Source organism: Amblyraja radiata, chromosome 3, assembly GCF_010909765.2.
Source record: "Amblyraja radiata isolate CabotCenter1 chromosome 3, sAmbRad1.1.pri, whole genome shotgun sequence".
NCBI classification, from domain to species: domain Eukaryota; kingdom Metazoa; phylum Chordata; class Chondrichthyes; order Rajiformes; family Rajidae; genus Amblyraja; species Amblyraja radiata.
The window spans coordinates 39,581,498-39,597,440 of NC_045958.1; the positions used below are offsets into that span (position 1 = coordinate 39,581,498).

The window sequence follows — 15,943 nt, forward strand, 5'->3', positions numbered from 1 at the left end:
TGGTATTTTTAAACTCTACAAATTAATAAATTCAAATAGTTATGGCATGGGTGGCTATCCCTTGTTACGGGATGAACCAATAAGTCTGGTCTATTCGGGATGGTGATACATGGTTCTAATACCATGTTCAGTATCACTTAGAACCATGGTTGAGTAGGCCAATCGGGTACTACCAAAATACCATACGCAGAGTCTTGCTGTATTTTCCTTAATACCCGACTGATGAAGCAGAAAGGAGGGAATGCATAAATAAACAATTCCCCCCCCCCCCCCCCCCCCCCCCCCAATGCAGCGAAAATGCATCTGTCGCCGCTGCCCCAGGGTCTGGTTCCCACGAAACATAGTTTGATAACTGGTGATTAAGCCTGGATGCGAATAGATCGATATCTGGTGTTCCATATCGTGCTGTAATATCAGCAAATACTTTTTATTCAACATCCATTCGGTGTTTTCATTAAATTTGCGTGACCTGGTGTCTGCCACTAAATTTAGTTTACCTGGTAGGTAAGTAGCTGATATCCAAATATCTCTCTGGATACACCACTGCCAAATTGTATTAGCCAGATTGTCACATGATGTCGATTTGTTTCCACCCATGTGGTTGATATATGCTACCACGGTGGTATTGTCAATCTGTAGTCTAACATGCTGGTGATATGACCCAGTACAATATGACTTTAGGCCATAGAATGCACCCAACATTTCCAGGTAGTTTATGCCCAGTGTTAGTAATAATGATGCCTCCTGAGCAGTCCATCTACCTCCACAGCTGGAGATGGAATTTGTGGCACCCCAACCAAGTGCACTGGCATCAGTTTGTAGCACCATAGAAGGGTTGCTGATAATGATTGGATTGAAACAAAGCCAAATGTTATCTATCCACCATTTTAGTTCCATTATAGCTTTGATTGGTAGCTTCATTGGTCTGTCAAAATGACCAGCATTGATTTTGAGTGCTTGTATTTTTGCTCTCTGTAAATTTTGGTAATGTAAAGGTCCAAATTGTGTGGCTGGAAAAGCAGCCACCATTTTGCCAATTACTTTTGCTACCAATCTGATGGACGGTTACTGATGTCAATGAGGTTATTGCAAGCCTCTATTAAGTCTATAGCGTTTCCCTTTGGCAAAGTCACCGACATGTGAACTGAGTCAATGGTGAACCCCAAATAGTCCATAGTAGTGGAAGGCGTTAATTTAGATTTAACTGGATGGATAATAAACCCAAGTTTTTCAAATAACTATTTTTTGGCTGTTACAGTTTGTTTGGCCAATTCCAAAGTTTTGCCCACAATAAGTATGTCATCTAGATATGCCATGACCATGTGTTTTCGTTTCTGTAGAAACGCTAGGGCTGGTTTCAAAATTTTAGTGAACAGCCTGGGGGCTGATTTTAACCCATTTGGCAGCGCTCTATACTGCCAGCGCTGTCCCATCCAGTTGAATTTTAAGTAACATCTGTGGTCACCTCGTATAGGCACTGAATAGTAAGCATTTTTTAATCGATGCTAGCCATGAAGTAACCTTTGGAAATCAATTGTTTAGCAGTAACAAAGGTTTCCATTTTAAAATGAATATATTGTACAAATGTATTCAATTTGGTCAGATCTATGATGATGCGACAACCACCATCTTTTTTGTTTTTGGTAAAGATATTGGACACGAATTCTAGCGGTTCTTGTTGGGATTTTTCAATTACCCCTTTTGCGTAAGGCCGCTCCAGTTCAGCATGCGCTTCTGATTTTTCTTTACAGGAAAGTACGAACATTCGGTTCGGTATATGTTGAACTGGAGGGCTGTACTTGTGTATAATTCTATTGTATATCCCTGGATACTGCTTAAAATATAAGTATCGGTGGCAGCAGCCTCCACCTACAGCCCGGTATCTTTTTGTTTATTTAATTATGTTAAAGTGTGTTTTTTTTGGTTTTTTTTGTGTTTTTATGTGGGGGAAGAGGATACGGTGCGGGGGATACCGTCCTTCAGCCGCTTCCTGGTGAGGACGCGACTATTATTCGAGTCGCGTCCTCGCCCCCCCCCCCCAGCGGCCTACCTGAATTGGCGCGGCCTTTCCTGCCGGGATCGAACAGAGCTCCAGCAGCGGCGGGACAGCGCTGAAACATCGCGGGGCTGGCAATGCCTTCTGGCCGTCAGTCGCCGTCTAGAGCCCGGAGTGCTGGACCTGCTGCACCGACATCATGGAGCTGCGGTTTGCGGGCTCCCTACGCGGGCGGCGCTGATGGACAGCGCGGAGTCCTGCGACTCTGCCCGGCTCGGCCTGCGGACTCGGGAGCTGCGGACTCCGGCTGCAGGAGGCGGCTGATCTGGAGGTCCGGTCCGCTGAGGAGGAGGATGTTCACCGTCGGGGATCGGCGTCGGTGTTCCATCGGCCCGGCGAGAGGGCCTGGGCATCGGGCCACCCAGGGCGGCGACTGCGGATGCTCGGAAGGCCCCGACCACGGATGAACATCTGGGAAGAACGGAGGGGAGGCTGGCTGGACTATGGTGCCTTCCTCACCTTGGTGCCATTTATGTTATGTTGTGTCGTGGACTTTCTGTGTTTGTGCTTTTTTTAAAATTCAATTTTATTTTTAATATGTTTTATTATTTATTATTTATTTACTTTTATGATACTGCTTGTAAGGGAAATTCATTTCGTTGTCTCTAATTGAGACAATGACAATAAATTGAATACAATACAATACAATACAATTAACATACTCCATGCATCCAGAAAGGAGAGTAATCTCCCCCCAACCTCCATGCTCCCTGCAATTTGTAGGGAACCAGACCCACCTACCTCCATAGTTACCAGTGGCAGGTTTACTTCTTTTTGTAAATCCTTCGTTGATGTTGAGGCGTCGGTGTCTGGGTTTGTGGTTTGGTTGATGTTGGAGGTTTGCGTATCTTCCAAGAAGGCCGGTCTGGGCCATGGCCTAAGAAAGACTCATGTTTGGTGTACCGGACCTTCGAGCTTTCACCAGTCGGTCTTGTTCTACTGGTGGGTGCGTAAGGGTGCTGTCTATGGCCGTGTGTTGCAAAGCAGTGCCAGTGCATCCTGTTGGTCCTGCGACATGTCCTTCTCATCCACTGTGCGGATGAAAGCTGTTATCCCCACTGTTTAGGAGTTTCCATATACAATTATTTATTACAGGAACATTCAGGGATATACAGTCAGGTGTCCTCCAGGTTTTGGCCAGTCTGGTCTGGCTGTATGAAGTTGGACACCATGTCCAGTAGATTTTCACGTTCCTGCACCCCCTGCACACTTGATTTCTGTTCTGCAAACCCCTCTTCAGGATCAGCCCAGAACTGACCCCCAGTACTCCCCTCTGACGAGGGAGAAGCACTGTGCAGCCCTACAAGAGGTGCTGCTGTGGGTTTTACATGGAGCCCACAGTGACTCGACTCCATCTCCCGGAGCCTGTCACGTTGGAGCAAATGCTCCACACACCGCTCCATCCGGCTCCAGCGCTCACGGTCGCTGGCCACCCACGGCTGCTCAAAGTCGGACTCATCTGAGTCCACGACTTTGATGGTTTTTTGTTTTGCCTTACCGCCCGGCCACGGAGTGGATCTGGCCGGTGCGGAGGCGACATCGGGCACAGCTGATCCCATTATAGGTGATTCAAGTGCCGCTGGCCGCTGCTGGCCCACCAGCTTTGTCGCAGCCCTCGTTGGTTTCTTCGACTTTTCCATGCTCCCTACCTGTAATCAGCATGGGAAAACACGAAAAGACCGCAGAGTACTCTTACCTGCAGGTCCTGGTTTAAATTGTCGCTACGGGGGAACGTCGTTCCACCACGCCTCCTGCCGTTTTCGACTTGTCAAAGTCGACGGCCCCATTCTGAATAGCCTCCCGCCCGGCCGTGGTGTTCTGGCCGGCGCGGGACCAAAAGTCGGCACAGCTGATCCCACTTACGGGGCTTGTGCCTTCAGCTGCTGCTGGCTCCCGCAACTTCCCGGTCCTCCCCAGCCAGCTTTACTCGCAGCACTTGTGGACACTATTTTGTCCAGCTTCCCCCCCCTGTGTAAAAACAGCGCGGGGACAAAAACTACCGCAGAGTAAATCACTTACCTGCAGGTCGCGGTTTCAAACTTACCGCTGCGGGGGAACGCTCCACCCCGCCTGTCGTTTCGCAAGCGTGAAAGCGATATGACACGCATGCGTCCTGGCGGGGTTCTGAGTGACTCCGAAGTAAAATCTGTATACTGAATCATGTCTCATATTTCTGTGACACTGTGCCCTGTTAATCTCCTGGTGAGATTTCTTATTGAACTGCTAAAGTACACAGATGTCAAGGCTAGAGTTTGCAAAGCTCAAATCTAGATGTAGTATCTTGAAAATAATTATTCTCACCCTTTTTCATGACTGATTAAAGCAGTGTTTAAAACATGGCAGTGTTTAAAATGAAAAAGTAAAATGAATAACAAAGGTTCATAGAAACTGATGTGGTAGTTCAGAATAGCGGTGAGTTGACATGGATATAAGAAATAGAAAGCCAAGCATGCTGCAGATGAATCATCTTCAGTTGAAATGGTTTTAGTATGCTATCTGCCAACCATGTCAAGAGTGTTTCATTGTCCTATGTCCCAGATAGGACAATGAAATTCTTGCTTGCTACAGCACAACAGAATATGTAAACATAGTACATAACGGGAGAAAAAAAGTTCAGTGTGTATATATGCACATGCACACATACTCAATAAATAAACGGATATAGTGGAATAATAATAATAGTCTGTTGTAATTCAGAGCTTATTTGTTGTCGTGTTTTATAGCCTGATGGCTGTAGGGAAGAAGCTGTTCCTGAACCTGGGCATTACAGTTTTCAGGCTCCTGTACCTTCTTCCCGGTGGCAATGGTGAAATGAGTGTGTGGCCAGGATGGTGTATGATATGTGGTGTTTTCTAATTGAGAAGCAGTAATAAGACCTCTGTGCATTTGTTCTTTCAGTTTGCATGCTAGCTTGTCCTACAAAAAGAAAGGTGATAATGCATGACCCAATAAGTACTGTTAAAATGTACATATTGGAAGGATAGAAGTTTGAAAGATGCCAATGGCATAGGAAATTGTGAGAATGGATGCAGATAACGTGTGTACAAATAGCAATAGAAGGTGGTTCATTGAATGCTGTTGTCATTGCAGAATTGTGATGGTTAACAAGATTGAAAAGTTTGGGAGCTCTGATACTCTTGGTGGTGCTGAAATGATGACAGATTACATCATTGGATCGCTTTTTCAATGTTGCAGTCATAAGTGAAAGTAGTCCCAGCAAACTCCACCTCTCTACAATTTGTTTAGGTTTTTCTTATACCTGCATTCTCACTGAATCACACAGGGCCTCCACCCTTCAATAATAGTTTTGTTAATAAGCAGAATGAGAACTTGATCATCATTTAGAAATGTGGGATAATCTCATATTTGATTGTGCTTCATTCTGTTATCAGGGAGGCATAATAGATTTATTTCTATTTACCCTGTCTTGAACAATGCAAAATTCCTCCACTTTGCACCAAACTGGCTTAAATTATGTGATTCACAATTTAAACCATAATCTAGCACCAGGAATATAACTTATCAAGGATATGTACAATATAAGGCTGACATATTTTATCATAGTTACAGCGTTGCAACATGGCATGATGTTAATATTACAGATTATGTTTTTATGTCCTAGCAGTGAAACCACATTAGATCTAGAGCCGTCGCAGACTGCACCTGAAGATGTATCATCCTCTAAAATGAAAAGGTTTGAAACTTGCTTATAATATAGAACAATCAAAGAAACGTGTGAAATAAGCTAAAGTGCATTTTTGTGGGAGGGGTTAACGATATTGGACATGGAAGATAAACGGGACAATGGTTAATTTATCACAGATTGATCCTAAATACTTTGAAAACATAGAAACATAGTGTTGTGAGGCAAATGAAACATTTATGCTACTCGTAATTTACTTACACTTTATATAAGCTTTAAGCAACTCATTTCTGAAATACATAACTTCAAAGCGTCTGGAAAATATCGCTGATTCCGCAGGCCTCGCCGGCCCGAGATCCCGCACATGCGCACACGCTGGAAAGGCCCCGCACATGCGCACACTCTGGAAAAGCCCCACACATGCGCACACTTCATTCTCCCCTCCTATTTATAAGTTGAGACGGTCAGGAGGTTTAGTATGTCTTGATGACCGTTGCAGCACTGGAGCATCAGGAGATAATGGTGTTTCGATAGCTGGTGGTACATATATTGCTAGGTCATCAACTTCACTCATATTGTTATTTACATTTTCAATTTTAGAATTACTTATATAAGTTTCTATAGGGGATGATGGGAGTGTTGAAGGAAGTTCTCGATTTATATTATCAAGGAGTGATGAAGCTGATGGAGAAGACGGACATGGTGCAAGGTCACAAAGTGAGACAGTTGACTGACGTCCATCCTGATGCTTGATAGTTGCATAAGAAGGGTTGACATCAGTCAGTTCAACTTCATCAACAAAAGGCTCATTCTTTTTGATCGGACGTACCGACGAAGCAACACAGGCCCAGGGCTAGTCAACCATGATGGCAGAGAAGTACCACTAGAAGAACACCGTTTGAAGTTAAAGAACCGCTCATGTGGAGTAGTATTGGTAGCAGTTGACAGTAGAGATCTGATGGAGTGTAATGCATCTGGTAGAACACATTCCCACTGCTAATCTGGTATGTCATTTGACTTTAAAGCCAGTTTCACTGCTTTCCAAATGATTCCATTATACCTCTCAACCTGACCATTTCCAATAGGATTATATTGCAATTTGTTGTTGTTGCAATTCCTCTATTAGAAAGGTAGTCTTTTAAATCTTTTGACATGAATGAGGTGCCCCTATCAGAATGTATGTAACTTGGAAATCCACAGAATGAAAACAGTTGATCTAAACATTTGATAACCGTAGCAGCTGACATATTTGCACAAGGAAAAGCAAATGGAAACCGTGAATATTCATCAACTATGGTAAGTATATAAACATTTCGAGAGGAGGATGGTAAAGGCCCTTTGAAGTCAATACTCAAACGTTCCATAGGTTGAGTAGCTTTGATCAATCTTCCTCCTTCAGGACGGAAGAACCTTGGTTTTAATTCAGCACAGATTCTACATGAAGCACACGTCATCTTCACATCTCCTGTAGAGAAAGGTAAACGAACATAGTGTAACATACGAGTGACTCCAGGATGACACAGCCCATTGTGAAGATTAGTGAGTACAGAAGAATGAACAGAGGCACAAAATGCTCGAGTTAATGTATCCGGAGCAACATTGTCCTTACCAGGGCGGTACTCAATTGAATAACTATATGCAGATAATTCAATCCTCCATTCATGAATTTTACTGTTTTTAATCTTTGTTCATTTCCGATTATCCAGCATAAAAGCTACTGAACGCTGATCTGTTATCAAAGTGAAGTGCTGGTGAGCAAGGAAATTACTCAATTTTCTCACTGCTTCAATAATTGCTGTAGCTTCCTTTTCGAAGGGTGGGTAGTGCAATTCACTACCTTGGAGAGTACGAGACATGAAAGCCACTGGTCGTCCTCCTTGAGTACGAGACATGAAAGCCACTGGTCGTCCTCCTTGATTCAATGTTGCTGATACTGCTAAATCAGAGGCATCACATTCAACAACAAAGGGGAGATCCTCATCAGTGGCGTTTAATGGCGCAGATTGTAATTGTTTCTTTAAAGAAGTAAAGGCACCAATTGCTGTAGAGTCAAGGGGGAAAGATTTTGCTCTAATCAAAGGTTGAATTTTGTCAGAAAAAATTGGTATCCATTTAGCATAATATGCAAACATACCAAGAACCCTTCGTAGAGAGTTTAATGTAGCTGGAACATGTATCTCTTGGAGTGGGATCGATTATATAATTTCCAACCCAATAACCAAGAATATTAATTAATGACATTGATGTTATTGACTTTGCCTCATTTAATGTTAGATTTTTAGAATGTACAACTTCTAAAGACCGTTGTACATTTTCGTCATGTTCAGCTTGGTCTCTCCTGCAATAGTTATATTATCAAGATAAGGGAAAGTATCTTTAAGGTTTTCCTGTTCAACAAGTTTGTCCATTTCTCTCTGGAAAAACAGCCAACCCATTAGTTACACCAAAAGGAACTCTGCAGTAATGGAATAATTTCCCATTTGCTTCAAACGCAGTGTATTTCTTCTCTGATTCTTTGGCAATAAGCATTTTTTAGGTCAAAAGTAGAGAATATCTTATACTTAGCTAACATATTGATAATCTCTTCTATACGAGGTAATGGATATGCATCAAGCTCCGTGAACTGGTTTATAGTTTGAGAGTAATTAATGCAGTCTCTTTCTATGTCTCTCCAAGGGGTCCTTAACCACAACAACTTGTGCCCTCCAAGGGAAAGAGCTGGGTTCTGTGATACCTTCTCGTAAAAGATTAGTTACTTCTGTGTTGATAAAGTTTCTGTAATCTTTACTAAAGTCTTGATTTTGTAGCAATTGGTTTGCACTTAGAGGATAAATTAGTGAATAATGAAGGATATTCAACAGATGCAGCAGAAAAAAACACACAATACTGGTGGCTTTGACAATACAAGATCAGGCATAGTTCTTTCATACATTATTTGAAGTGATCTGTGCTGTTTCTGAAAATCCTGACCTAGAATTATATCGTTACACAAATTTTTCAAAATACTAAGACATACAGATTTATAACTAGTTTTGTTCAGAATAAAGTCTACAATACAAGATCCAATAATTTGAGTATTGAGAGTTGTCAGAGCCATTGAGATTTCTCAATTTGAAGGAATTATAGTTAGATTTAGTCGAGACACAACTTGTTCGCTTATAAAACTTTCTGAACTGCCAGAATCAAGTAGTACATTAAGTGTATGGCCTTTGATGGATACCGTTGTAGCTGCATGAGACAAGCTCTGAGGAAATTGGATGGGATTGGATTCCTTTATTGTCATTCAGATCTTTCGGTCTGAACGAAATTTCGTTGCCTGCAGTCATACATATAATAATAAATAACGAAACATACAATAAACACAAATTAACATCTACCACAGTGAGTTCACCAGGCACCTCCTCACTTTGATGGAGGCAAAAGTCTTAAAGTCTCTGTCTCTTCCCTCCTTGTTCTCCCTCTGTGCTGAGGCGATCCAGGCTTCCGATGTTGTGACCCCGCCGGATGATGGTGAGTAAGTCCCGCGGCTCAAATGCAGCTGTAATTGCACATAAAGACGGCATATACATGGCAGCAGTCACACCTTTAGTAGTTGCTTTGGACTTGCATACTCTAGAATAATGTCCCTTCTTGCCACAACTATTACAAGTTGCCTCTCGAGCAGGACATATCTCTCTATTATGAATATTACCCCCGCAAAAGTAACACTTCCTTTTTGAATAAGTATATGCTGCAGCAAGTATCAGTAAAAATTGTTTTAGCTTGCTCCATATTAGTACTTGGGTGAGATTATTTTGTACTAGTTGCAACAGAATACACATTAGATGAGCCATAAGCATCTGAATTTTTCAGAGCCAAGTCTAATGAGTAAGCTTGATTGTAAGCTGACTGTAAATCCCAGGTTTTGTTTTCTAATAGTCTCTGTCTTATTAAAGGCGATGCTAAACCATTGATAAAAGAGTCGAATAAGTACCTGTCGAAATTGATCAGCTGTAACTGCTTTGAAGGCACAGTCTTTACTAAGTCTTTGAAGTTCTTGTAAAAATTCATCAAGTGGCTCACCAGGTTTTTGTTTACGAGTAGCAAGGAGGTGTTGAGCAAATATCACATTGGGTGTCTTAACGAAGAGTGTGCTTAGTACATCAATAGCAGAATCGTAAATTGTACATTCCCCTATTTAATCATATACATCATAAGAGACAGAGCTTATTAATGTCCTGAATTTGTCTGGTGCATTGTCGCCACACTCATCAAATACGTTCTTTAGTGTACAAAGCCAGTACTTCCATTCGTTTGCAGCAGTAGGTGAGTTGGGATCCAGATCCAAGTGTTGTGGTTTCAATGGGTTCCCCATCTCGATGTCGCACTGCTTAACTTCTGAGATTGAGTTGCTTAAATTGTTGTGAAGCAAATGAAACTTTTCCGCTACTCGTAATTTACTTAAACTTTATTTAAGCTTTAAGCAACTCATTTCTGTAATACATAACTTCAAATATCGCTGATTCCGCAGGCCTCGCCGGCCCGAGACCCCACACATGTGCACACTCTGGAAAGGCCCCACACATGAACACACTCTGGAAAAGCCCCACACATGCGCACACTTCACATAGAAACTAAGTACAGGATTTTAGCACCTGTCCTAAGAGCAATATCTGCCTCTCTCTTGAAAACATCCAGTGAATTGGCCTCCACTACTGTCTGTGGCACAGAAATCCACAGATTCGCAACTCTCTGGGTGAAAAGCTTTTCCTCATCTCTGTCAGAAATGGCCTACCCCTTATTCTTAAACTGTGACCCCTGGTCCTGGACTCCCCAACATCGTAAATTTTTTCCAGCCTCTAGCTCTAGTCCAATACCTTAAGAATTTTATGTTTCTATAAGATCTTCTCTCATCCTTCTAAATTCCAGTGAATATAAGCCTAGTCGATCCATTCTTTCATCATATGTCAGTCCCGCCATCCTGGGAATTAACCAGGTGAACCTACGCTGCACTCCCTTAATAGCAAGAATGTGCTTCCTCAAATTAGGAGACCAAAACTGCTCACAATACTCCAGGTGTGGTCTCACCAGGGCCCTGTGCAACTGCAGTAGGACCTCCTTGCTCCTATACTCAAATCCTCTCGCTATGAACACCAACATGCCATTTGCTTTCTTCACTTGCCTGCTGTATCTGCATGCTTACTTTCAGTGACTGATATACAAGGACACCCAGGTCTCGTTGCACCTCCCCTTTTGCTAATCCGGCACCATTCAGATAATAATCTACCTTATTGTTCTTGCCACCAAAGTGGATAACCTCACATTTATCCACATTATACTGCATCTGCCATGCATCTGCTCACTCAGCAAACCTATCCAAGACACCCCACAGCCTCATAGCATCCTCCTCGCAGCTCACACTGCCACCCAGCTTTGTGTCATCCGCAAACATGGAGATGTTACATTTAATTCCTTTGTCTAAATCGTTAATCTATATATGTTACTAAAACTCTCATGTTTGTTTGTTTGCGTGTGTGTGTGATTCCGAAACTACGCCAAGACGGTACACGATAGTGCTACAATGTTTGGCCCACCTTATTTACCATTGTCATGTGGTGTGCTGTGGCAAGTTTCGTTCAGATTGATGGTATATTTTACAAGTTATTCACATTTTAAACGTTACAAAAACCACTTTGACAAAAATCACTTCCACTTGCACTGCCCGTTAGCAGCGTATGATGTCACAATGGGATCCCGAATCTCATTTACATTAAAAATTGCTATTTTGAAAAAATAATCAGTTTTATTCAAATTCTTCCGTTTTCAATATTCATTTCATTCCTCCCATTACTCATTTACATTAAAAAAATCTCGATTTAAAAAAAAACAACTCGGTTTCAATCAAATTCTTGGGGGGAGGTTCCATTTACCAAAAAAAAAGATTTTCATTGTGAGGGGTGGAGTAGGGGAGAGGTTTCATTTACAAAACAAAAATCGTCATTTTCATTGTCGGGGGTGGGGGGGGGGGGGAGGGGATGGGTTGGATAGGGGGGAAGTGAGGAGTGGGGGAGCAGGAGGATAGATGGAGGAGGGGGGGTTGGTAGGGGGGATAGAGGGAGAGCAGGGGGGAATGAGAGATAGAGGGAGAGGAAGGGGGAATGGGGGATAGAGGGAGAGGATAGCAGTGGGGGATATGATGGGGAGGTGAGGAGTGGGGAAGCAGGGGGATAGAGGGAGAGGAAGGGGGTAGGGAGGGAAGGGACGGGAAAGGGTGGGTTGGAGGTTTTGGGCCCTGCGGTCCTTGATGGGGTGGTCGTCGTGGGGGATAGAGCGAGAGGCTTCCTTTTGGAGGTGAGGCGGCTTGGTGGGTTGTGAAAGGGGGAGGTGAGTGGGGGAGCAGTGGGATAGAGGAAGAGGAGGGGTTAGGGAGGGGAGATGGGTTACGGAGGGAGGAGTGACTGATGGTAGGGGAAAGGAGAGGGAGGGAGAGGTGAGTGAGGTAGTGGGCAGGGGAGGAGGAGATGAGTGGGGGGGCAGGGCGATAGGAAGGGGAGTGGGAGGGGAAAGTGGGGATGAGGAGGAAGAGGGGGGATAGAGGGAGAGGTGTAGTGGGGGAGATAGGGAGTGGGAAGCAGGGGGATAGAGGAAGAGGGGTAGGAAGTGGAGTGGGGTTATGGAGGGAGGGAGTGACTGAGGGTAGGGGAAAGGAGGGAGGGTGAAGAAGATGGGGAGGGAGTGCTAGGGGATGAGGGTAAATGGAAGAGGATAGGAATATGAAGAGGGATGGCGAGGCGCAGTTGATGGAGGGTTGCCGTGACTCGCGTCACAACGGGGATCTCTGGCGTCACAAAGGAAACCCCTCAGCCTCACCTGCGCAGTTGGGGGCTATGGGTCATTGGCGGAATATTGCCTTGGGGGACGGACCCAACGCCTGGTCTAGTATATATTATAAATAACACCTTGTGGCACCCCACTAGTCACTGCCTGCCATTCTGAAAAGGACGCGTTAATTCCTACTCTTTGCTTCGTGTCTGCCAACCAGTTCTCTGTCCATGTCAATACCTACCCCCAATACCATGTGCTCTAATTTTGCACATTAATCTCTTGAGTGGGACCATGTCAAAGGCATTTTGAAAGTCTAGATACACCGCATCCACTGGCTCTCCATTATCCATTCTACTTGTTACATCCCCCCAAAAATCCAGAAGAGTAGTCAAGCATGATTTCCCCTTCATCAATCCATGCTGACTTTAACCAACACTGTCACTACTTTTCTCTCCCTCCTTTCTTAAAGAATGGGGTTACATTAGCTACCCTCCAGTCTGTAGAACATTAGAAAATGATCACCAATGCATCCACGATTTCTAGGACCACCTCCTTGAGTACTCTGGGATGCAGACCTTCAGGCACTGGGGATTTATCTGCCTTCATCCCTACAGTTCACCTAACATTTTCTGACTAATGTGGACTTCCTTCAGTTCCTCCCTGCCACTAGATCCTCGGTCCTCTCATATTTCTGGGAGATTGTTTGTGTCTTCCTTAGTGAAGACAGAACTAAAGTACTTGTTGAACTGCCATTTCCTTGTTTCCCATTATAAATCCACCTGTTTCTGACTGTAAGGGACCTACATTTGTCTTCACTAATCCTTTCCTCTTCACATATCTATAGAAGCTTTTACAGTCAGTTTTTATATTCCCCGCAAGCTTTCTTTCACGCTCTATTTTCCCCCTCCTAATTAACTCCTTTGTCCTCCTCTGTTGAATTCTAAATTTCTCCCAGTTTTCCGGTTTGCTGCTTCCTCTGGCCAATTTATATGCCTCTTCCTTGGATTTAACACTATCCCTAATTTCCCTCGTTGGCCACAGTTGAGCCGCCTTCCCTGTTTTAGTTTTACAATTGTTGTAATTCATCCATGCGATCTTTAAAAATTTGCCATTGCATATCCACCATCAACCCTTTAAATATCAATTGCCAGTATATCCTAGCCAATTCCTGTCTCATACCATCAAAGTTACCTTTCTTTAAGTTCAGGACCCTTGTCTCTGAATGACCCTTGGCTCATTACACAATACCCTGTCTACGATGCCATGGCCTCCAGTTGGTTCCTCTACATATTGGGTTAGAAAACCATCCCGTTATACACTCCAGGAAATCCTCCTCCTCAGTCTTGTTACCTTACTATCGCATTACTCTCCTCTTTAACCAGCAATGCCACCCCACCTCCTCTTCCTTTCTGTCTATCTTTCCTGAATATCCAATACCCCTGCATGTTGAGCTCCCAGCCATTGTCACCCTGGAGCCATTTCTCCGTAATCCTAACTATATCATATCGGTCAACAACTAACTATGCATTCAATTCATCTACCTTATTTCGAATGCTCCTAGCATTAAGGCACAAAGCTTTCAGGTTTGTTTAAACATTGTCGAATTATGATGTAATGTGGGCCTTTTTGATTTTTGCCATTGATCTCTCCGCCTTCCACTGTTACTTTTCTCCCTTCTACCTTTTGCTTCTGCCCTCATTTTACGGCCTTCTGTCTCCCTGCATTGGTTCCCATCCCCCTGCCATTTTAGTTTAATCTCTTCCCAACAGCACCAGCAAACACTCCCCCGAGGACATTGGTTCCAGTCCAGACCAGATGAAGACTGTCCGATTTACACTGGTACCACCTTCTCCCAGAACCGGTTCCAATGCCCCAGGAATATGAATCCCTCCTTCTTGCACCATCTCTCAAGCCACGTATTCATCCAAAATATCCTGTCGTTTCTACTCTTAGTGGCACTGGTAGTATTCCAGAGATTATTACCTTTCAGGTCCTACCTTTTAATTTATCACCTCACTCCCTAAATTTGCTTTGTAGGACCTCATCCCATTTTTACCTATGTCGAGCACCACAACAACTGCCTGTTCGCCCTCCCCCTGCAGAATGCCCTGCAGCCACTCGGAGAAATCCTTGACCCTTGCACCAGGGAGGCAACATACCATCCTGGAGTCTCTTTTGCGACCGCAATAACGCCTATCAATTCCCCTTACAATGTAACCCCCTATCACTATGGCTCTCCCACAAGATATGGTCAGAGTTTTAGATATTGGATATTAGAGTTTTCAAAAAAATAAATATCTGTTTATGTGAGCACATACTTTTTATGTATAGTTTTGATGTCTGTCAGAATCTTTACAGCTTAATATCAAACTTCAAACGGAAATAATGTGAAATGTTTGGAGTAGTTTTACAAGCAGGAATAGGCTATGTGTTCCTCAAGCGTGCTGTGCTATTCATCAAAATCATAGCGATCAATGCCATTTTCCATAACTCTTATTTCCCATAATTTTCAGAAATCTATTAACCTCCATTTTTAATGAACTCGATGACTGTCGCTGCAGATCTCCAGGAAGTGAAATCCTAAGATTTATTTGTATGAAGAAATTACTACACATTTCGGTCTGAAATGGCCTCCCCCTTATTCTGAGACGATGACATGTGGTTATCATTTCCAAAGTCAGAAGAAATATCCTTCCTGCATCCAATCTGTCAAACCCACTAAGAAGTTTGTATATGCACTATCTTCTATCTATATTATTAAAAGTCTGATCTTGACCGCTTTTGGCCCACTATGCTGCGATTTCCGTGAGAACGCCGCCACCTACGACCGTCATTTTTGGCCACCTCGATCAAAGCCCACATCTGCCTTCCTGGACCAGAGTATTTTTCCCATCGATTAAAAATCAGAGAGAAATTAATGTTTAAAAAAAAATCACCATTCTCTCTGCTGCCCCTGCTGGAGGGAGGGACTATAAAACCAGGAAGTGGTGTGCCTCAATCAGTCTGCAAGATGGAGGTCACTCTGAGCTCTGAATGACACTGAACAAATGTCTGCACAACTGTAAGTACCCTTAATGTGGTTTGAAAATGAAAATATGGTTAGTTTGAAGTAAAAAAAGCACTGCCTGCAAATGGTTGTTTGGTGGGGTTTGGGTTGAAGTAAAAAGGCATTCTCTCTCTCTCTCTCTCTCTACCCACCTCTCTCTCCCTATCCCTCTCTCTTTCTCTCTCTCTCCCCCCCTGTCTCTCTCCCTTTCTCTCTCTCTCCCCTCCTCTCTCTCCCCACCTCTCTCCCCATCCCCCTCTCCTATGTCCCCCCTCCTATCTCCCCCCTCTCCTCTCTCCTCTCCCCCCCTCTCCTCTCTCTCCACCCCTCATCCCTCTCCTCTCTCCTCCACACACCCCTCTCCTCTCCTCTCTCCCCCCCCTCTATCCTCTCT

The 15,943-nt window shown here is 43.7% G+C and overlaps 1 protein-coding gene across 1 annotated transcript in view; it reads left to right on the plus strand.

The window, feature by feature from the left end:
- The window catches only part of slc28a3 (solute carrier family 28 member 3), a 213,583-nt gene that overhangs the window by 10,847 nt on the left and 186,793 nt on the right, over nt 1-15,943 (plus strand). Inside the window, exon 3 of the mRNA XM_033017663.1 lies at nt 5,679-5,750. Coding sequence (XP_032873554.1) covers nt 5,679-5,750 — 72 coding nt within the window. The remainder of the gene's footprint in view (nt 1-5,678; nt 5,751-15,943) is intronic.